Source organism: Fundulus heteroclitus, unplaced genomic scaffold (genome assembly GCF_011125445.2).
Source record: "Fundulus heteroclitus isolate FHET01 unplaced genomic scaffold, MU-UCD_Fhet_4.1 scaffold_47, whole genome shotgun sequence".
Classification (NCBI taxonomy): domain Eukaryota; kingdom Metazoa; phylum Chordata; class Actinopteri; order Cyprinodontiformes; family Fundulidae; genus Fundulus; species Fundulus heteroclitus.
The window spans coordinates 1,049,422-1,072,482 of record NW_023396890.1 but is presented as its reverse complement, the minus strand read 5'-3'; the positions used below and the strand labels follow the sequence as shown (position 1 = coordinate 1,072,482).

General features: G+C 42.8%; 2 protein-coding genes across 5 annotated transcripts in view; both read right to left on the bottom strand.

Annotated features, from left to right (window-relative positions):
* Positions 1 to 3,898, bottom strand: part of LOC118560716 (E3 ubiquitin-protein ligase BRE1B-like) — a 6,720-nt gene extending 2,822 nt beyond the window's left edge. Inside the window, exon 1 of the mRNA XM_036132008.1 lies at positions 3,814 to 3,898. Within this exon, the coding sequence (XP_035987901.1) occupies positions 3,814 to 3,898 (85 nt within the window). The remainder of the gene's footprint in view (positions 1 to 3,813) is intronic.
* A 3,523-nt stretch (positions 3,899 to 7,421) lies between these two features.
* Positions 7,422 to 23,061, bottom strand: part of rnf40 (ring finger protein 40) — a 30,189-nt gene continuing 14,549 nt past the window's right edge. For 3 of the 4 annotated variants that reach the window (XM_036132010.1, XM_021316745.2, XM_036132009.1), the window contains exons 12-20: positions 22,071 to 22,192; positions 21,668 to 21,939; positions 21,471 to 21,588; positions 19,206 to 19,355; positions 11,554 to 11,766; positions 9,411 to 9,536; positions 9,083 to 9,223; positions 8,889 to 8,990; positions 7,422 to 7,839 (exon numbers count right to left, since the gene is read on the bottom strand). In XM_036132010.1, the coding sequence (XP_035987903.1) occupies positions 7,663 to 7,839; positions 8,889 to 8,990; positions 9,083 to 9,223; positions 9,411 to 9,536; positions 11,554 to 11,766; positions 19,206 to 19,355; positions 21,471 to 21,588; positions 21,668 to 21,939; positions 22,071 to 22,192 (1,421 nt within the window). In that variant the 3' untranslated portion in view covers positions 7,422 to 7,662. The remainder of the gene's footprint in view (positions 7,840 to 8,888; positions 8,991 to 9,082; positions 9,224 to 9,410; positions 9,537 to 11,553; positions 11,767 to 19,205; positions 19,356 to 21,470; positions 21,589 to 21,667; positions 21,940 to 22,070; positions 22,193 to 23,061) is intronic. The other variant, XM_021316746.2, reaches the window with a different exon arrangement.

The following is a 23,061-nucleotide window of genomic DNA, read 5'->3' as shown; positions in this document are numbered from 1 at the left end:
AATTAGACGTTTTAGCCCAACGTACGTTTATATAAACTTCTGATGAGAATTTGTATGACGTAGAAAGCTGTGCAGCAACGACATGCAGAACAGGACGACCCATTCAATACAGCACAATAATAATAATAATAATAATAATCTTTATTAATGATTTAAACATACAGTCCAGTAAAGTTCGTCCATTCCTCGGGGAAAAAGTAAAGAAAGTCTGAGAAAAAGAGTAAAACTTGACAAAGCTCTGAGTGAGGGACGGCACAGACGTTACAGCTTTAAGCGAACGGCGGCGTCAGGAAAAACCCGTGAAGGAACGAGAAAAGTCACTTTTCTCCTTTCCTGATGTCCTCTCCGCTCTCTGCCACATTCCTGCTTCATGTTCACCCGTTTAAAACCATTTCATCACCCGATCTCAGCGCTACTTTTGCACAAATGAAACGGGGATTGAGAAAGCGTTCAAGCATCTCAGAACATAAAGTCTTTTTCCATTTTTCTCCCAATCCAAACTGGGATTTCTGCTAAGCCAGGAGAAAAAAATATAAGTTACCAACCAGGTAGTTCAGGATAGGTTCAAACCCATTTTAGTTAGTCAGCGTTTTGTGTAAGTTTTGGTATTTTAATACAAATCGTTGTTTAATTGTGATGCCTGTGTACTGTTTCCACACATATCCAGGAGTCTCTGTCAGTTCTGGAGGCTCTGATCAACCTGCAGGTGGAGCGCTGCTGTTTCTAAAGACATGGAGGCCCATCCTCCTCGGAGCATTCTCAGTCAGATGTAAATCAGTGGCTCATCGTCTCTGTATAATATTTAATTGGAATATAATCCGCCCTCTCCAGAACATTTTCCCTTTCTGCTGGTGACGTCACAACAGCCATAAGTTAAATGATGTGCGCGCTTCGAACTACATCCTCTTGCTTTTCTAATTCTTTTTAACCAAAGCAACTCATTTTCATTTTATTTTTACTTATAAATAAAAGCTTGGCTGCTGGTGTGACGTACAGAGGGTAGAATGGCAGCTTTGCTTTTTGGGAAATCCTGCAGTGGAAATGCACGCCTCCCGTTTTTACTGTCGTTGCACAGCAGTTATTTAAAAAGGCGATAAATTACTTTGGCTCGTAGCTTTAATTCACCAGAATTTTGCATTTCCAGTTCAGTGACTTCCATGAAGTTGCTTAACACTCCATGCATCTCACAAAGTAAAAAAGTAAAGGAAATAAAATCCTTTTCTGTTTCTTGGGAGGAATAAGCGTGGCTGCAGGGACGGCACATTTGTTTTCTATTTTCAAAAAGAACAACCTCAGGCGCAGCTTTTGGAACCCAGGGCTGAAAACGTGTTGAAGTCCTGGAAGTTTTTTTTTTTTTTTTTGAATAATCTACTTCTTGAAATTTCCACCACCTAATGTAAATGGGTGCCAAATCCATCACACCAAGCCGTACATTTCTGGGGAAGTGTTTACATCTGCTTGATTAGTCTCATCAGTCACATCACGAAGAAAAGGAGAACATTAAACCAGAACCACATGAGTGAGGACCGTGTTATCCCCTCAGAGCGGCTCATTGTTAGCCCAGCTGCAGAGCCAAAGCCACCTGCTCACAAACTCATGTTAGTGGCATGTGGACCTCTGGCTCGGTGCTTACATTTCAGCCACAGACCCTCAGAGACCGGAATGAGTCATTCTGCAGAAAGGGTCACAGCAGAAATGTGTCACAGTTTCTCATAAACAGTTCTCCTGGTGATCTCAGGCCCTCGTCATGCAAATGGAGCGCAGCAGCGCCGGGGTTCAAAAGGGTAACAGGGAGGAAGAGCTGCTTGACCTCTGTTCAAACCAGAGACACGTCCTCTGCGACGCTTATCAGACGACAACCCCAAACGGAAGAGACGCACCGAGCTGCAGAGCCCAACACTGACCGTAAATTTAGAGGCAGATTTATGAGGAGTTTCCTGAAGTGAGCCCCGGAACCAGAAACCTGGCTGTGTGCAGAATGTCGCCCCATTCAGAACCTCTCACCATCTCAGCCGGCGTTTCATTGCCCAACAACTGCAGCAACGACATCCATGGATGACGAGCAACGCTGCCTGTCTGTGTTTCTGGTGTCTCTGACGCCTCTGCTGGTCTGCTGGCTTCCACTGGTCCTCCCACAGCCAGCACTTTTTTCAAATAAGCAGTCAGGTGGTTTATAATTTCACTATTTCATGCATCACCAGAGAAACAGGTGAATGGAAATGTGTGTTTTTGTTTTTTGCCAAGTAATAACTTCCGCACATCTAAGAGTCACCTTGCTGATGTGTTAATTAAGATGCACTGTCCTAACTAAATTAACTAAATTAAACTTAAAAACGTCCATAATGGGGTTCCACAAGGTTCAGTTATCGGCCCATTATTGCTTTCCTTTAATGCAGCAGCATGAACTCTAACTTACTGCTGCTCAGGGTTCTTAGTCTTCAACAAGTTACAGGAATCGCTCCGTCTCCTGCTTTGTTTTTTAATTGAGGAATTTTTGAGGAAATGAAAAGGTCTGAATTGACTAAGAACATTTTAGCAAAAAATATCAATGGCTTGTTTTGGGATTTCTCTAAAACCTTGAAAACTTTATCTTAAATATAAAAAGGTTTTCTAGTTGGCGCTTTATCTCTCAGGGAGAACCACAAGCTTCATCTTCTGACCAATCTAATCTTCCTTTTCTGCCGTTTTAACTGTGGTCAGATTAAATGTTTTATGAGCAAACTAATTTTTTTTCCTGTTTTTTTTTTGTGTGTAAACTTAACTGTTTGTATCAGAAAACCCGGTTTATGCCTGTAATGCATTTCAAGCTGACTGTACTGCTCACATTATGGCCGATATTGTCTTATAAAGCCTTTTTTAAAACAATTAGTTTCTGGGTTTTCTTATTGGTCCACACATAACTTTATGGAGGCTTTTCTTTCTGAATAAGCTCTTTAGTTAAGCAAATTGTTTTTGTTCTGGGTGTTTTTTTATGTAATTTACTACTCTTTTATGTGATCTTTGTATTTGTAGTGTTCTGCCAATATAAACCATGTAATGGGTCAAGGACTGAACACCCTGGGGACTTGTTTTAATGTTTTAAGTCTGATCTGGGACAGACTTCCTTTAAAAACAGATCTGTCATCACGATGGGACAATCTGGTTGGATAAAGGAAATGAAAGAATGTCTAATATCCTAGACAGATAAAGGGGTGTGGGGGTGCTGCACATGTAGTCATTGGTTTGGATTGGAGGGGGGGGGGTGTAGCAACAGCTGAGGTCCAGATGTAACAAAGTGTTCCCACTATTATAAACTGAATAAAAGTTTGAGCTAAACATGTGGCTTTATTACCGAGGACCAACCCTGAACTGTTTGGGTTTTTCTCAGATTTTATGATCTCAGTGTAATCTGAGCGCGGTGTTTTCCTCCGGGATTAGGGCCAAACTTCAAAGGGGCCCCTGGAACAGCCACAGACTCTTTCTTTTGTGTCCAAGAGACACTGGGAACGGTTCTTTGTCCAAAATGGACCCAGGCAGAGCCACCCAGCCCGGCCAAGTGTCCTGTCCCGCGCAGCCGGAGGGCACTGCATGGATGGGGTGAAATAAGGCGATCGGAATGCGGAACCGGTGAGAAAGGCAGCTGGTAAAGGAAGCGGAGCCGCTATCTGGCTCCGTGAGGCGCTCCGGACTCATCCCGGTTCCCAGCAGCGAACAAAGCGGCGATTGTTCCATTTCCACGGAGAGACAGCGGCGCACCGCGTTCACAGTGGGACGGTTTCAGAAACATGAGTTAAAAGAGTAAAAAAAAGAAAAGAAAAGAAAAAGTTAACTCACCTTTTTCCGCAATCACGCCGTGGAGACCGGTCACGGCCGCCAGAATAAGCCCGCAGATCAGTGCGCAAAGAGCGGCAGAAGCCATGGTGTCTGCGGGTGGAGAGCTGCTCGCTGTCGGCCGCGCAATTCCCAAAAGTTCATCTGATTAACAATCCGCGCTGGTTTCCAGGCTGGAAAAGCGAGCATCAGAGTGAGTCATGCGGAGGAGTCTGCGCCTTGTTTTAATAGTGCGCACACACCCACGCTGAACTGCGCCGCTCCTCTGACTCATTTCCTATGTAGCTGCGGCGCAGCGCGGAGTCTGTGCGCCCACAGGAAGCCCCGCTGCGGCTTCTCCTCTCTCACTCTCAGTGAAAGTCTCAGTCATATCACTCCAGCGCTCACACTTTCAACCAGAACACTTATATTTCGTTATTGTTCTTTTTTTGTTGTTGTTTTTCATGGCCACGCCCTGCGTGTTCCCCCCCCCCCCAACTCTGAAACACGGTGCAGTGTAGATTTACAGCCTTCTCATTGTTATTACCACGCCTGCAGACGTCATCCTGCGCTGGCTGCCAAAGCACACAGCTCCCTGGCAGGGGTCCGGGGTCCCTTACGCACAACAAGGGGGGGGGGGGGGGGGGGGGAGGCAGAGGAACCCAGGCAGGAACAGATGCCGTTAATTACGCAGCAAAATTAACCCGTTTTCAGGTATTTTACTGAGCTCTGCTGGAAGGTAACAGGCCACCAGGAAAAGTTTGGAGCTGCTTGTTTCTGTCGGAGGCAGACAATGCAGCGAGTCGCTGAAGCAGGGTGGTGTTATTAATGTCTGGGTGTAGCCTGCTGGAGCTGCACAAGTATGCAACAACAGAGCCAGCGGACACAGCATCAGCCCCGCGCATGTCTCACGCTCCGTTATTCGCCTCGACTTCAGCTTCAGCAACATCCCATAATCCACAGGGCTCAGTAATGACACTTTGCAGCTATAACAGCTTCAACTCTTCTGGGAAGACAGTCCAAAAGGTTCTGGAGCGTTTTGAAGCTCATTGCTGAGGTCAGACTCTGATGCTGGACCAGAAGGCCCGGCTCTCAGTCTGCGCTCTAATTCATCCCAAAGTGGTTCTGTTGGGTCCAGGTCATCCCCACCAGACTCTCTCCTCTGGCTCCTCATGGACCTCGCTTTGAGCTCTGGTGTTCAGTCACGATGGAAGAGAAGGGACCGTCTCCAAGCTGGTCCCACAAAGTTTGGAGCATGGAGTCCAAAATCTCGTGGTCTGCTGAAGCATTTTAGAGATTCTTCCTCTGGACCTAAGGGTCCAAACCCAGATCCTGAAGAACAACCCCACACCAGAACCGCCTACACCAGGATTTACACTTGGCACAGTCAGACCAGCACCGTTCTCCTGGCCGCCATCAGACGGAGACTGGTCCATCAGGCCCAGACCGCTACATCAGGCCCAGACCGGTCCATCAGATGGAGACGGTCCATTCGTGCCTCCAGAGAACCAGCCTCCGCTGCTCCAGGCTCCAGCAGCAGCTTCCATCGCTGCATGGACGCTTTGAACCTGGAGACGTCTGGTTGGATGCAGCTGCTCAGCCATGGAGACCCTGAAGCTCTCTGGAGCTGATCTGAAGACCACATGAAGGTTGGAGGTCTGCAGCGACTTCCTGACTGGAGCTGCTGCACAGGCGGCGTCCCGTCACAGAACCAGGCTGGAAGTTCTGAGCTCCTGAGAGCGACGTGTTCTCTCTGCAGGCCTGCTGATGATTTTATTCACCTGTGGCCATTAAAGTGGCTAGAAAACCTGATTTAGATTATTTTGGTTGGAGGAGCTATATAGTTAATTCCATCTGCTTGTGTTCAAAAAGGGAAATCTGTCGCATGTTTTCACACCCCTTGAATTTTTTTGAACCTTCAAACTCACCTCATTGTATTTTATTGACTTTTGTTTGACAAACAAGAAGTTTACAATCACTGGGAATGTTTTCTAAAGCAGTATTTTTTCAATTTTAAAATCTGAAAAGAGTGGCGTGTTTATTCAGCCCCCTGAACTCTTGCTACCCACATAAACTCTCATATAAACATGGGAATCCCTCACTAGAGCTCACCTGTGGGTTACTAGAGGTCAGGAGCTTTTTGTATATAATAATAAAAAAAGCTCCTGTAGTTGTGAAACATTTCCTTCAGCTTCGTGGTTATTTACCATTTAAACTACTAGATTAAATCTCAATAAAACACAGATACACCAAGTATAAACGTGTCTCTGACACCCTGTAATAAAATCCAGCAGTTATCTCAGCATAAAAGTGTTTTTCTGATGGTCGAGTCTTGTCTTGTAAATCAGTTCACATCACCAGGAACACACTGCCCCCACTGTGAGACACGGTGGAGGCAGCATCATGCTGTGGGAAGCAGGTCAGAGCTGATGGAGTTAAATCAGGACCATCCTGCAGGAGAACCTGAGACTGAGGTGGAGTTTCACCTTCCAGCAGGAGAACCAGCCTGAACCTGCAGCCTGAGGTATTATGGGATGGTTCAGATCAGATTTATGGGTTAGAACGGCCTAGTCAAAGTCCAGGCCCAAGTCTAACTGAGAATCAGCGTAACGCTCTCCTTCCAGTGGGTAAAAGTTTCCGTCTCTCTCTGAGCAGAACTGGAGAGACTCCACAGACGTGCAGCTGCTGGTTCTCGACTTAGAAAGAGTTTAATACTTTTACACGACACACTTTTAAAATGTTCACATGTAAAACTGCTTCCCCTTTTTTTCCGCCTCCAACCTTAAAGTTCATATTAATCACATTAAATCCAGGTTTAAAGTGTCCCGACGTGACAAAACGGAAAAGAAAAACAGGCAGTTTGGGGTGTGAATACTTTGTGTAAGGCCCTCAGCCGTGTTGTTTTTTCCTTTATTTCTTTCCTCCATGAGATCCAGTTGTCCAGGAAATCTCAGCTAACTTCTCCCAAATGGCTGATAAACTGCTTTCTCCCCACATTCGCTCATCCCCTCTGCAGCCTGGAACCTCTTATGTGTTACATGGTGTGAACTGCCGCTCCCACAAGAGCTAACGTCAAACAGACGCTCACCAAACTCCCAGTAAATAGTTCCCATCATCAGAGCTGGGGGGGGGGGGGGGGGGGGGGGGGAATGGAGGCAGATGTTTTTTCACTCGCCTGTCACGGCTAACCTTTAGCGGAGGACCTGGAGCCCGCTAAGGACACCCATATGAGCCGAGTTTCCACTGCAGTGATTTCATCAGTAATGAGGCACCATGAGCTGCACATGTTGTCAAACTCTCCGGCGTTACCACGGCGACGGGGCGAACACACACACAGAGGAGCTCGCCGGAGGCCGTGCAGCCCGTCCTGTATGTGCTGAGCGGGCGCCAAGCGAAGACGCAACACGGGCCCGGCTCTCCTGCCGCGATTCTGGAAACATGTGTAGCTTAACGCATGCAACCCCCCCCCCCACCTCAACCCCCCCGGCCTCTCTGAGGGACGACGGCGTTCTTTTAATTCAGACGTTCAGTGATGGAAAAAACAACAACAGAGAGAAGAGTCACGCAGGTTTCTGTTAAACGGAGAAAACGGGTCAGAACAAGCGATAAAAACAACCCAGAGCGACTCGGCGTGTAAAAACGTCACGGCTGACAAATGTGTTTATTGAAGTAGCTCACGACACTCGCTCAGCTTCGTCACTACGTTTGGTCACCAAATAGCAGAAATGTGGTAAAACGAGTCTCTCCAAAGAGATCGGTCTCTCTCTCAGAGCATCTCCAGTTCTCGGGTTCCTCTCTCCTTTGGTTCGGTCTGTCTTTTCCGGATGCAGCGGCATTCCCCGGTTGCCACGGCGTTCCCGGTTGCCGCGGCGCTCAGGTGATGTAGATGCGGTGGAAGTCGTTGGCTCCGAAGGCGCAGTTGCACTTGGGGCACTTCCTCTGCCGCGTGTCGTAGCGCATCTTCAGACACTCGTAGCAGAAGACGTGGAAACACTTGGTGAGGACGGTCTCCTTGTCCCGCGTGTTGCAGCAGGGGCAGCGCAGCTTGGCCTGGGGGGGGGGGGGGGGTGGGGGGGGGATACAGCAGCAGAGTGAAAACTGGACATCCTCTCTCACTGCAAAAACGCAACTAAAAATAAGCTAAATTTTCTTAAAATTAGTGTATTTATCCTTGATTTGAGCAGGTAAATAGGATGATCTGCCAATGGAATAAGATTTTTCCTCTTAAAATAGGAACAATTCATCTCCATCATCGTATTTCAAGTGCAGGATGTCTAATTATCTTATTTTAGGGGTCAAAATACTCATTCCATTGGCAAATAATATAATTTACCTGCTCAAATCAAGGAGAAAAACCCAAATTTTAAGAACATTTTACTTATTTTTAGGTCGGTTTTTGCAGTGCTGTTCCACCTCACAGTCAGACACCAGTTTGTGTTGTTCTGTCACGTTAAACCCAGATTAAAACAGGATTTTAATCGCTACGTCTGAATCAATTTAGTCCAAATTTTATCACCTGGGCCAGAATTGTTACATCAAAACATCCCAAGAGCCAAAAAATGGAAATAAACAACATAAAACAAACTTACATTCCCAAAAAAGAAAAGATTTTTTACTTTTACCAGCTCCCTGAATTATGTTCATGCCCCATTTTAATGAAACAGATTTGGGAGAATTTATGTCAGAAAGGGATGTGGAAATCATTGCAGAATAAATTTTAAAAGAGGCTTTTGCATCTTTTCTTGTATTAAAACATGCAAATGATTTAGGACCCAAATGATTTTTTTGTCTATTCGATTCTAGTGCAATAGGAACAGGACTTTAATCAGCCTGTTTTGATACGGTTGCTGTATTTACACAATTTTTAAACATGAATTAAAAGCAGATTTTGGTGCATTTGAGTAAAAGTCACTGAACAAACATGGTCCTATTTATATTATGAAATTAAAGATTTCGTTTTCAGTTGTAACTTATCTGTAACCATTTTGTCTAAATTGAGAAGAAATGGCCTGGTGGGTCAAATAATTGTTGAATTGAAGTTGAGGGCCACAGAAAATCACCGTTTCCACGTTGATCTCCACTGATTTCCTCCTCCTCACCTTGTACTGGTTGATCTCCTCCTGCAGGATCTCGTCTGCGTCGGAGTACACCTCCACCTTCTTCTGCTTCTCCAGCTTCCTCCTCAGCCGGGACAGGTCCTCCTACAGAACCACGGCCACAGTTAACATCCCAGCCGGCCAATCAGGAGCGCGGGAGAAACTCGTTAAGGCCTCAGCGGTCTGGGACGGCGTACCTGAGCTCGTTTCAGGTTGCTGCTCTCCCTCTCCCGGGCGGTGCGGTTCTCGGCCACAGAGACCTGGATCTCCTTCAGCTTGGCCTGCGTGTGCTCCAGCTGCACCTTCAGGTCCTCCGCCAACTGAGCTGCCTCCACCGCCTGCGGCGGGACAGGAAGTGAGAGCGCTTAGCAAAACAAAAGCCAGCGGTGGATTCCTGACTGGTAATGTTGTGGCACGGGGAGAACCGGTGAATTTCTGTGGGCTGATCCATCCGGTTCCATTTTCCACATTCTGAGTGATCCACTCGTTTCGTCTGGTGGGTTCTGGAGCAGAGACGCTTCTCACCTTCCTCTTGTTGAGTTCTAGCGCCTGTGTTCTGACAGCCAGCTCCTTCTCCAGAGCAGCCAGGGTGGTCTGCAGGACTCCCTCCTTCTCCTCAAGCTTCTGCACCACCAGCAGCTGGGCGTCCACCTGGTGGATTAATCCACAGATATTAGACACACAGAAGCTTTCAGGCTGCAGCAGGGTTCTTTTCCCAGGGCGCGATTAAAGGGGGGCGTCCCTTTTCTAAAGCGGTTTTTGGTAATAAAACAATTCAAGTGCTGCACATGAATAAAAACAGAGGAAATAAAGCATTACAGAGAAAATCACATTGCACTGGAACAGCAGGTCTGATATATCAGACACGGAGTACAGATCCAACATTAACAGTCGAAGGCAATCCTAAACAAATGTGTTTTAATCTTGATTTTTTATTTTATTTTTTCCCCCAGTGTCCTGTCTAGCAATGTAGCAATAGGAATTGATGTCTTAATGCCAGATAGAGCTCGACAGATTTTGCTTTCACAAGTGGAGCGAACAGATTTTGCCATAGTGCTCCGCTTGATTTATGCGTGTAAATAGCTTTATTGTGATTCCTGCAGGGAGAATTTCAAATTATATGGACACTACAATGGGAGAGTAAAGGAAGAACAAGAAGAGAAAGAGAAAGAAAAGAAAAAAAAAAGAGTAGAGGTGGAAGAAAGAAGAGATAAAAGGGAGAGAATGATAAAACGTTCTCCGTCACCTGGAAAGAGACACAAAAAGAACAGCACAACCAACAGACACAAAGCTACAGATACAATCAAATAACACCTAGATGCCATTGCTAAATCATATATATTATTATTTAAGCTGACATGTGTAATGTGATACCTGAAAAAAAGAAAGTGAAAGAACATAAATAAATAAATAAATTACAGCCGTCCGCTGGTAAATCTTGATTTAAAGGAACACTTTCAGCACTTTTCCAGTTTTCTGGGAATTTGTTCCAGATCAATGGAGCATAGGAACTAAATGCTGCTTCTCCATTTCTGGTTCTGGTTCTGGTTCTGCAGAGCAGATTCTACTAAAGATAAACATGGATTAGTTTCTCCAGATCCTGCTGAGACATCAGTCCTTTAATCCTGGAAATGTTCTCCAGGTTCTAGAAGGTCCACTTTGTCTTCAGATGGAGGTTCAGGTGTGAGTCCATCACTACTCCCAGGTTTCAGGCCTGATCAGTGGTTCCTAGCTGAAGCAGCTGAAGCTGTGAGCTAACTCTGGATCTCTCCTCTATTGGTCCAGAAATTATTCCTTCAGTTTAGTTTTTATTCAGTTAAAGAACATTTTGTCTCATCCTGCATTGATTTCTTCTATTTCCTCAGAGGCTGAACTGGTTCATAGTCACCTGGTGACATGGTGATGTAGAGCTGTGTGTCGTCTGCATAGTGATGGTAGCTGATGATGTTTATGATCTGAGCTAGAGGAGCATGTAGATCTAGAACAGGAGGAACACAGGATGGACCCTTGGGGAACCCCACATGTGATTTATGTCGTCTCTGATGTAAAGTTACCTACTGACACTAAAAAAGTAGGATTTGGGGAGCAGGTTGGAAGATATTCTGGAAATTGACTGGTTTTCGGGAAACATGGCGTAAATTATTATTAATTTTTTCCCCCCCTTTTTTCTTCTCTGTTTTTCCGTTTTTTCCCTTTTTTTTTTCTTTCTTTTTTTCCTTTTTTTCTCTTTTTTTCTCTTTTTTTCCCTTTTTTTTCCCTCTTTTTTTCCTTTTTTTCCTGTTTTTTTTTCTTCTCTTTTTTTTCCCTTTTTTTTCCTGTTTTTTTTCCTCTTTTTTCTCTGTTTTTTTCCTCTTGTTTTTCCCTTTTTTTTTCTTTTTTTTACTCTTTTTTCTTTCCTGTTTTTTTTCTTTTCTCTTTTATTGGCGTAAATTAACCTGAGCCCACATGGAGGGGGAGGGGGGGCAGGTTAGCATCTAAAATCCTCTCTGCCTTTAGCAATAGTGCCTCAGGCCTCAGTAGCTACACCACGTCTTTGCTAACGGAGCGTTTCTGATGTTCGTGTCATGGTGCGGCTAGCAGGCGTGTAGCTGCAGCTTCAGCTGGAAGCAGCTGTGAACCTGAGAAGCCTCTGAGGAAGGCTACACAACATTTGGACACCGTTGCTCACCTGGGTTTTGAAGGTGAGGACCTGGTCAGCGAGCTCCTCCTTCTCCTCCTTCAGCAGCTTGTAGATCTGGTTGGACTTGATGCGCTCGCTCATCAGCTTGAAGTTGGCGTCGTCCTTCTCGCGCAGCTGCTGCAGCAGCCGGCTGTTCTGCTCCTGCATGTCCTCGAAGGCCTGTCCCGTCACGTCCATCTCGCTCAGCAGGGCCTCCTCCTCCTCAAAGAAAACAGGGATGTTGATTGAAGGCAAAGCAAAGTGTGACAGAACATCTGGAGCCCGGCGCTCAGTTAACTCGGCTTTATTGTGCGCTAACGCCAATTCATCCTTTTATTTCCTCTAACATGGCACGATTCTGCTGGGTTTCAGTCGCCGTTTCCAGGGATGAGGTCAAACTGGAATTATGGGATGGCTTGGAGCCTGTGCTCCATGTAGAGCTATGAAAAACAAGTTTTACAAGTTAAACTAAATATCTCAGCAGTACATTCACAACAGAAAAGTGGTTTTTGCATTTAGGAGGAATCTATGTTGTTGCATAAAGTTTCTTTAAACATCAATTCAGAATAAAAAGGCGTCAGAGAACATGCTGTCCTCATCCTGCAGCTTCCCATAAACTGAACATATGGGCATGTTTTAGATTTAAGGACTCGGGGGGGGGGGGGGGGGGGGTTCTGTGAATCCGGACCTGAACTCAGCCGGGCCCGGTGCTAACGTGTGTTCTGGGTGATGCCATCGCGTTTAATACACGTGTGAACCTGCTCTGAAAACACGGGGTGAAAACCAGCTGCAGCCTACAGACGTTTCCTTGGATTTACGGCGTTAAAGAGCGACTCCTTCTTTCTAAATGTTTAAAATAATAAAATAAAGGATCTTTAATTTGTAATCTTCCTGTAATGAGTGAATGTTTTTGTGTGATGGAGTCTGATGACACACTAGGGCTGAACGATTTTGGAAAATAATCTAATTGCGATTTTTTTCGTAATATTGCGATTTAATGCAATTTTTTCCCCAATTTATTTTATCATGTATTTTTAAACGTATACAAAACAACAAATCAATTTGTTTCCTCGCTGTGCAGATTAGTTGCTAAAGACCCACAGCATCTAAACTCAGAGCAGAAATGATTGCGTTCTGACTACAATATATTTCAACCAAAATTGCAATTTTGACTTTTCTCTGCATTTACCACAAGCAACAAAAATGGCCTCTAAATAAAGACGTTTGTAAACAAGGACTATTTAAAACAAGAACTTTTAATGTTTCTATTAATCAGAATATTATTCAAGAGAAGAGCTTTTAGTTGATTTGGACATCAATCCTTGTTGAACATAAAGTGCAACCAACAAGCAAGTCTATGTATTAAACTGATTGACCTGTACTTAATGCTATGTATGATTATATAAACTCTAAAACAAGTAATAAAATTAGATTATCTCACTGCTGCAACTGTCTTCCCTTCCATGTGGAGGCAAACCCACTTTAAATGTAAATGTATTGAAAATGCGATTAATTGTTCAGCCCTATGAGACACTGATTTTATTTCCAAGGTGCCTTAAAACAGGAACCGCAGAATCAAAGTTCTGCACAAAACTTAAAATACGACATAAAAACGTTAAAACGATGAAACCAATTAAAACAAACGAGGAGAAACTGAAGAATAAAGTTTTAAAAGCAGCGTCTCTAAATGGTTAAAGGCCGGTTCTGCGGTTCTGAACATCTCGCCTCCATCCAGACGCACCTTTGACCAACAGAACCGGCCCGTAGTCCGGTCCAGCTTCTTTCGGGTTCGGCCGTGTTCAACAAGAACAAATTTCCTTGGTTCTGAGCCCATTTCCTGGGTTGGTTCTGAGCCCATTTCCTTGGTTCTGAACCCATTTTTTCTGGTTCTGAACCCATTTTTTCTGGTTCTGAGCCCACTTCCCTGGTTCTGAGCCCGTTTCCCTGGTTCTGAGCCCATTTCCCTGGTTCTGAACCCATTTTTTCTGGTTCTGAACCCATTTTTTCTGGTTCTGAGCCCACTTCCCTGGTTCTGAGCCCATATCCCTGGTTCTGAGCCCATTTCCCTGGTTGGTTCTGAGCCCATTTCCCTGGTTCTGAGCCCACCCTCCCGTCCATTCTAGGGTCCATTTTAAACCGTTTAACTTGTTTTTACATCTCTGAGGTTTCACAGCACCGCGTGCCACCCGGACCTTTTTCCTCTGAGCGGACCGAGCCTCCTCTGTAGCCGGTCCTGATCCAGTCTGTTGCTGAGGATTTCTCTCTGCTGCGTTTTTACCACTTTGAGTTGAAGCGGAACCAACAACAGCCCATAAAAACGAGCCAGATGAGCCCAGGAGAGAGAGGCGTTCTGGTTCTGGGCGGTAAGCGCGACCCGTTTATGACGCGGCAGCGGCCCAGTCTGAACAGGACCTGGAGGTAAAAGTGAAGTGCTGAGCAGCGCGTCAGCGGGCCGGGCTCTCCCCTCGTTTATGTTCTGGAACACCTCCCAAGCATGAAGGGCTGCAGCTCAACATCTGCAGAGGCCGACTCAGATTAACTAACGAGCCTCTGGCTGATAACCTGCAGCTGGACGTCTCCGTCAGCGAGAGGATCACTGCGCCGTTCCTCCATCAGCATCTAACCTGACACTGATTATTGTTTTATAAATTCCTGCTCAGGTTAAGCTGCTGATAAACGAGGGACCAGAGCACTGAGCTATATAATACACTGGAGTGCTGATTTTGCCGAAAAACTGAAGTCACTGGCCGCCATCTTGCTCCTCCCTACTCTCACAGAATCCCACAGGATTTGGTTGCAACAACAAGCAGTTTTCTGGCTGAGTGAAAACGTTTCATAGGTAATTCTACAGTCAGTGGATGTACTAACAATATCAACTACTAGGAAATTAGCTGCTGAAATATTTTACATGTTATTCATATTAAATATATATATGTATATATAAGTATGTGTATATGTATCTATGTATATATATATATATATATGTATACACATATGTAAATATATGTTTTTGTATATTGTTATCTATATATTTATAAATGTTAAACATATATATTTAAATGAATAAAATGCAAAATATTTCAGCACATGACTTTCTCAGTACTTGATAGTTTTAGAACATAACATAAAAGTATATGGCATTTGACATTTTAAAAGTCTTAAGCTCCCCCTGAACATGAGAAAATCCTCGTTATTCGATGCTGTAGCGCACATATTCCCTAGTTACTGGGGGGAAATAGGGAGTACCAATATGGCGGCTGGTGGCTTCAAAGCGACTCGTTCAAACAGACGGTGATTAGCACTCCAGTGTATTATATAGCTCAGTGGACCAGAGGATCGTCGTCTGCAGCAACACGTCCCGTATTAATTACACTACAAAAACCAAACTAAAAATAAGTAACGTTTTCTTAAAATAAGTGTATTTGTCCTTGATTTGAGCAGGTAAATAAGATGATCTGCCAATAGAATAAGATTTTTGCACTTAAAATAGGAACAACTCATCTTATTTTAAGCGCAGAATATCTAATTATCTTATTTTAGGGGTGAAAATACTCATTGCATTTGCAGATGATCTTATTCAGGGTGCTTGCTCTTTTTCCAAATTAAAATTTAATTTGGAAAAAAAATTTAAAAACTTTTTTAAAACTGATATTTTTTTCCCCCAAGACCTTAACTTTATGTACTTGTATACTTGTGCGCCTACTGCCTACTTCATTGGTTGAGATTGTACAAACTGTTTATTAGAAATGTTAATTTTTAATAGGCTAGTATGCATTATTCACAGTAAATTATGCTTTTACTGATGAAAACGTTTCAAAACATAAAAATCACAAGTAAATGAATTTCACATCAAACAAGTGTTTGATTCCATTAGGCTAATACAGTACGTGACCAGTTAGTAAAATTATAGTTTTATAGCCTACCTTCCTATTTCTCATTTCACAATGCCTTTCAGCACACTGTAAAATTCTACCATACATTTTTTTCCCCATACTTTATTAAGACTTTCACACAAAATTCAAGACTTTTCAAGGTCTTGACAACAGTGTTTCAAAATTCCAGACTTATTAAGACTTTCAAGACTTGTGCAAGCACCCTGTTATTTAACTGCTCAAATCTAGGACAAAAACACACATTTTAAAAACATTTTACTTATTTTTAGATCAGTTTTTGCAGTGTAATCCTGTATATTCTTCATTGATGGTATCAAAGCGTTGGTTGGTTGTTCCTGTAATACTTTATCAGCTGGTTCTGCTGTTCTTTATATATCTCTTTGCAGGTGTAGAAGCAGACTTAGAGGATGTTATATCGCTCTCTCTCCTCTTTCTCCTTTTCTCCCTTTTAGCATTTTTTTCCTCTTCTGTTTCTCTCCTTTTTTCCCTCTTCTACCCGTTTCTGTCCATTTAATCTGAAATAGTCCCAGCATAACATCTAATAAAGCTTCCTGCATGCAGAGGTGTCATGTAACAAAGTACAAATACTTCGTTACTGTACTTAAGTACACTTTTTAGGTATCTATACTTTACTCCATTACTTTTTTTTCTTCCTACTTCTTACTTCTACTCATTACATTTTCACACAAGTATCTGTACTTTCTATTCCTTACATTTTTAAAACAAACGTTACTCGTTACTCTTGGCTTCAGTTTAATTAGGGCTGGGCAACGATTAAAATATTTAATCGCGATTAATCGCACTGATTAATCGCGATTAATCGCGATTAATCGCATTGTATTTACAAACTCCAAGAATGAATTCAAAAGTAGTGTAAAGAGCACTTTTATTTTAATGTTCTGCTGCCATATGAACAAAAGTGTTGTAACATTTGTAGCACTTATTTTATACTGGATATTTTCAACCCATCTATTGAATTTAGTGCACTATTGATCTTTTCTTCATAAGAGAACAGCAAGCACTGCAGCCAAAATATGGCCTTTTTGACCTGCTGTATATTAGCCAGTCCCTAAGCTTGATGTATCATGAAACTGTTGACCTTTTGGGTTTTGGGTTTTTTATTTTATTATTACATTTAAATAATAATAATAATAATAATAATAACAATAATGTTATGTTCAGTGTTTTTTTGCTAATCCACCTCTTATATATTTCAATCCTTATGTAATTTTGTCTGTGTTGTGTGCACCTGCCTGTTGCTTTAATCCTATAAATTTCCCCGTCGTGGGATAAAAAAAGGATTAGCTAATGTTATGTTATCTTAAATAACACTTTTTAATATATGTACTGGGTTCTTTCAAGGTCTTAATTACATGTTATGTGTGGGCTCCAGTTACATCCATCCATCCATCCATCCATCCATCCATCCATCCATCCATCCATCCATCCATCCATCCATCCACTGATCTACCTGGATGTTCCCTGGAGGACTGAAACGCCTCAGTCAGTGACGTCAGTCTGTGGGTCTGTCGGGGCAATGACAGAAGTTTCGTCTCCTCTCTCCGTTTCTGGGGCTCGACGTTTTCATGTTTTTTCACGTGCTTAGATACATTTGTTGTGTTTCCACTGAAATGAACCGGCTTTTTACAAAACATACAGCTTGATTTCATTTACGGTATTAAAATAAAGCCAAACGGTGCTACTTCCCTTGTTCATATTTTTTCGCTGCTGCGGTCTCTCTCAGCTGTTTGTGTATTAAGTTTGTGTGAGAACTGAGCGGGCGGGCCAGGCTGAGCCTGCGTGCTGATTGGCTGGCGCCGCTGAGCCATGTACGAGAGGGGAGGGGGAGGAGGAGTGCTGCCGTGACAGCGCGCTGCAGTCAGCGTGCCTGCTGACTGACACTGACTGAAAGCATGTGAGCAACATGCGTTAATGCGATAAAATAAATATCGCCGTTAATAGTCTACTGAATTAACGCGAAATTAACGCGTTAACTTGCCCAGCCCTAAGTTTAATATTTATAAATATTTATTTCACGTAATGTGCGCCATCCAATGCAGATCATTGGTGCCATCCACACCTAATGAGAACTAGTGTAATTGGATGAGTCATCTCTCTCTCACTCTCTCTCTCTCTCTCTCTCTAAACTACATAGAATGTTTTTGCACCAAAGGGTATAGTTTACCTTAGGTATTTGATGGAACTCACACATTTATGTTCTCGCAGTTCTGCAGGCTTGAACCTCTGTTTGGAATTGAATTCCAATAAAGTTTGAGAGAGAACATGCTCCTTGAGTGACTTTGTCTTTGACTAATGGGTTAATGATTATGTTGTGTCTTGGGCCACATGTAGAACTAATCAGTGTTTAAATTAAGCTTTCAATTCATATAGTGGCATTTTTTTAAAGGTTACTTTATACTTTAAGTATTTTTTGGAGCACATACTTTTTCACTTTTACTTGAGTAAAGAGGTCAAGTTGATACTTCAACTTTTACCATAGTGTTTTTAAACTGCATTATCTATACTTTTACTTAAGTAACAAATGTGTGTACTTTTGACACCACTGCCTGCATGTATAAATCAAGCGGAGCTCTATGGTGAAAGCAGTAAGGCTCCACTGATGAAGGTAAAAACCGTTGGACTCGTCATCTTTGAGTCATCATTAAGTCAATAATTCTTAATGCTGCACAGCCAGACAGGACATGTAAAAAAATAAACATGCAGCTGTTTTTAAAGTGGTTCTGAAAGGAGCTCATTCATCACCTCAGGGTCCAAATCCAGTTTTTTTTATTTATATATATATATATATATATATATATATATATATATATATATATATATATATATATATATATATATATATATAGTGTCAGATTGATTGATTCAACTCCTGATGTTAACTTCTGGTTGCTGCATGTTCCTAAAAGAGAAAAACGACCCGCTAGACGCTGTTAGCCTGTTGTTTTCTGTAGCTTCAGGCGTTCTCCCCAACCATCCAAGAGCTTTTCGCTCTTTGCAGCGACGTCGTTAGTGAAGGAGGCGCTTAATTGGCTCCGGGTCCAGGTGGGTCTGCGGCTTTGTCTCCAGCAGCTCGACCACAACTTAATACAAGACACTAAAATCCAAGCTTAGAGCAGAAAAAAACAACTTTCTGCTTTTTATGTTTCAGGCGATGCTCCACGCAGCCGTCCTGGTTTAGAGAAAGTCCGCTTGTGAAGAACAGGAGCAGGACAGTTTAGTGTAACTCCGTCACGATGCTAAAGCTCAACACGCGGCGCTGGAGGCAGGAAGTGTGTAACTGTGTCTGCAACGCTCGTTTCTCAATGACTGATCAGCATCAGCAACCACCCATCCTCATCAGGGAACCACTAGTTTCTCATCATTATCACTTTTCTTTTTTTCCTTTTAGGCAAAATTTCCAAACCAAAGAGAAATCAGAAGCAAAACCAAAAGCAGCAATGATTGAAAAAATGTCCTGCAGCCAGAGGAGACGTCTGCTCGGCTGTTTCCAGCAGCACCAGGCAACTCAAACCAAAACCAGTGGGTTCAGATTATCACGCTCAGCTGATCAGATCACAGCGCCGGGTTTCAGTTCCTCCTCAGATCGCTAAGATTAGGAGAACTTCTGGTTTCACTCGTAAAACAGCTGGCTGTTAATCTCGGGTGGCGTCCCAAACATGATAATTAGGTAGAGACGAGGACTCGGACCTTTATTCTGTTAGCAGCGCTGTTAGCAGGAAGGCGTCAGGAAGGCGACGGCAGACAAACCTGCTTGGTGGCGGCGAGCTTCTTCTGCAGATGCTCGATGGTCTCCTCCGCCACGCGGATCTTCCTCAGGGCGTCCTCGTCGGCCAGCTTCTTGCTCTCTTTCCGTTCCCTCTCCTCCAGCTCTCGCACTCGCATCCTCAGGTCCTCCACCTGGACGCAGAAGGGTGCAAATTAAACCATCTTCTTAATCTGATTTACTCCGTTTCCAGACGCTCACAGCTGTGATTAACCGCGTTCATTGTTTTTCCTTAACTGCACACATTAAAGGCATTAATTTAAGTTTCTCTTCACGTAAAGTTAGATGGAATCATGCAGCAAAACTGTTAATTTTCCTTTTATATCGTCTCCACTGAGGCTGCACCGTATCTGCAAAATATTTAATTGCGACGATGACATTGATTCTCTCTTTTGTCATGAAACGATGTCGGCAGTGAGCTTTAGCAACTAAAACCAGGCTTCAGGAGTTGGAATAAAGGGCGGTTAGAGTCCATCCAACCCAGATTTATCACTGATAAGCCGAGCTTTATTGCTTTACTTTTTTTTTTTTAAATAGAGCATCCAAGCCGTCCGCTGTTACGGTGATATTGCAGCTCCAGACTCGACTCAATCAAATCTGTTTTTTCCCCTTTTGTCAAACTTTGCAGATTTGGAAAAGCAGCACGTGAAATTCTCAAACACTTGATGTTCTGATGTATAGGGAGGGGAAAATACAAGGATTTCTTTCACATCACTCATACTAAAGTCATTATATATATATATATATATATATATATATATATATATATATATATATATATATATAAAATGGCAAACCCAAGCACTTTATACTCAGATGTCTACATCTAAGCCCGTCTTTTTATTTTAATTAATCATGTGTGGAAAAGCAGTTGCTGTAAAACAGGGACTCACTGTTTGAAAACAAAGACAGAATCATTACGGCGTCACATTAGAAAAATGACTGAAGCATCAGATCTGTCCCGCTGAGATAATAAACCCTTATTCCAACCAATAAGAGTGCCAACATTTACATTAACAAGCTTTTGACAACATATTTATCACAGTCAGAAAGAATCAAAGATTATATTTTACCCCCCCCCCCACACACCCAGCCAGCTTCTTTTATATAAATTATCTCCCTTCAGTTTGTCCAAATGTATTTATTCAAATGTACGCAGATGATACTGTGATTTATACATATTTAAACATAATGTAAGTAGCTGGTTAAACATTAACAGTCTAATGTCTGCGTATCAGAACGTAAAATTAATTAGTTAGGAGGTTCTTCTCGAAATCTAACGTTGCAAATTATGAGGCAGGTACGTATGTTTCATAATAGACTCAAAACGTATTTTTAAATCTCAGACACAAAAAGTTACATTTATGGTTTATAAGATTACCTTCTTTTATTTTAAAATAAGATCACGTTTATTGTTGCAGACAGCTAAAATGTTCATGTATGCTGTGTTCCTATTGTACATAACCTGGCAAATAAAAAATAAAAGCCATAGAGTCTTTTTTGCAAAATAGAAACAGTTTAAAGAACATTTAAAGAAGTTGTTCACATCTGACGTGTCAGCACTTTTATTTTCTTAAACTGATGAACATTTAAAATCGTTCTGTTAAAACTTTTACATTACATTATATTTGTATCTTGGCCTGCTTTGCTTCACTGTATAACAAAATTTGTAAAGTTAAGTCTATCTTAACTTTGTATTGTTTCACTGCATAATCATTTTTAATTAGACATATTCCAGGGACAATGGATGAAAAATAGCCCTTTAGCGAATTCTGGTGCATTTACCGCAATTTTAATTCATGCACATTGTCCCTGTTTAATAAACCAATAAAATAAATTACAAAAACCAACGGGGTAAAACAGAGAAACTTTGCTAGACTCCATCCAGCCTTCCTGTTATCAGCTGAACGTTTTGCTCTCTCTCGCAGCCATAATGAGTTGAATAGCTTCCTCTCAAATATCTTTTTTCACATTTCCGTGCTTCATTTGACTTCTTTAAAAAGCTTTAATTAAAAAAAATGTATGTTTGAGTCTTCTTCGCTTAGCAACAACCTCTACACCAAAAAGTGTTGCTGCTGTTTCAGAAACCAAAGCAACACGTCCCGCCGTCGTTTTAAACATTTGAAAAGAGAAATAAACTAAATTATTATTTATTAAGTCTCAGCGTAACGGCAGCATGGGAGCTGCGACTCGGCGCGTCACATTCAAACTCGACACCTGGACAGAAAAAAGAAAAGACTCAAACAAACCTCGGCTTTTGATTTGCGCTCGGCGGCCATAAGCTGCACTTTGTCTCTTTGCTCCTTTGGAGCTGATTTGTACATATCCAGCAGGAGCTTCATCTCCTTCTGAGACTCCTGGGCTTTCCTGGTGGAAACAGACGGAGAAATGTCTTTAAAGTCGTTACAGTAAGTCGTGTCTGGATGAAACGCGGTGATGAACCTACTTGAGTTCCACGCGGAGCATCTTCAGGGTGTCAGAGTCTTTCCTCTTCAGCTCGTCGCTGCGCTGCCTCTCCCTCTCCCGCTCCCTCTCTCGCTCCCGTTCCGCCTCCCGCTCTCGTTCCCGCTCCCTTTCCCGAGCCCGCTGTCTCTCCAGCTCCTTCCTCCTCTCCTCCTCTTCCTCCTGGTCCTCGTCCTCCTCCTTTTTGACGTCGATGCTGTCGCTGGTCGTCTCCTCTAGGATCAGAACCCCCGAGTCGCCGCTCTGGCAGCGTAGCTGTCGTTAAAGGCAAAAGAAAAGGTGCGGAGAATTAACGCCGCCTGGCAGGGTTTGAGTAAAACGAGGTTCTGGTTTATCTGGTTTATCTGGTTTATTGAATTATCGGTCAGTAAATCGCTCCCATCTACCTTATTGATCTCCAGCTGCGTTTCCCGCAGCTTCCTCTTGAAGCGCTGCACGTCGCCTTTCAGCTGCAGGTTGTGGTTTTGAAGGCTGCTGATCAGGTGTCGCATCTCCCTGTTGATTGGTCCTAAACGAGACAAGAATAAAGGTTTAAGGCGAGGTCAGCGTGTGATCAGGGGACATCTTCATGCAAACGGAAGCATATGCAGCGTTTACTGCGGCGCCGGTTCGCCGTTTAGAGGCGCGGATCTTTATCTGCAAGCCGAACTGATTCAGTTTTATAAGGAGCACGCAGAGATAGATGATTGTGTAAACGGCTGATGTCGGCGTTATCTGGTTGTTTGATTAATTATATACATTATTCTGTGATGGCTGCAGCAATATAAAATCATTCTGTCTGAAATAAGGGTTGATATTAGGAGATGACAGTTTTCTACTCCTGTAATTTACTTTAAGGTTAAAAAAAAAACAGCCTTCTTCATCTTCTGCTTCTTCACCTTGTCTCAGATTCTGAATAATTAACCAACCTTTATTTACAGATTACTTTATAAGCCCACATTGACCAAAGTGCTGTCCATGTCCTTACATTTAAAACAAAAAAAACAGAAAAGAAATTAACAATAACATACAAACACACCTAAAATAAATCAAAAATAAAAACAAAGCAACTGGACTTGTTTTCCGTAGTTGAAGACGTTTCGCTTCCTCTCCAGGAAGCTTTCCCAATTCAAAAAGTCTGGAGTAATGTGGAGTAACAAGCTTTATACTACTGCAAACAAAGGCCTTATAATGGCTTAGATAACATGCGAGGAGTCGTTAGGGTCGTTATTGGCTCCAAGCCAATAACGACCCTAACGACTCCTCGTTACAGAGGAGTGGACCAGTTTCAGTCCAATCTGCTGGCTTAATGGCTTTAACGACCGCCCATTACTAAGGGGTGGACCTGTTACGGTTGAATTTGCATGTTATCTAAGCCACTATAAGACCTTTGTTAGG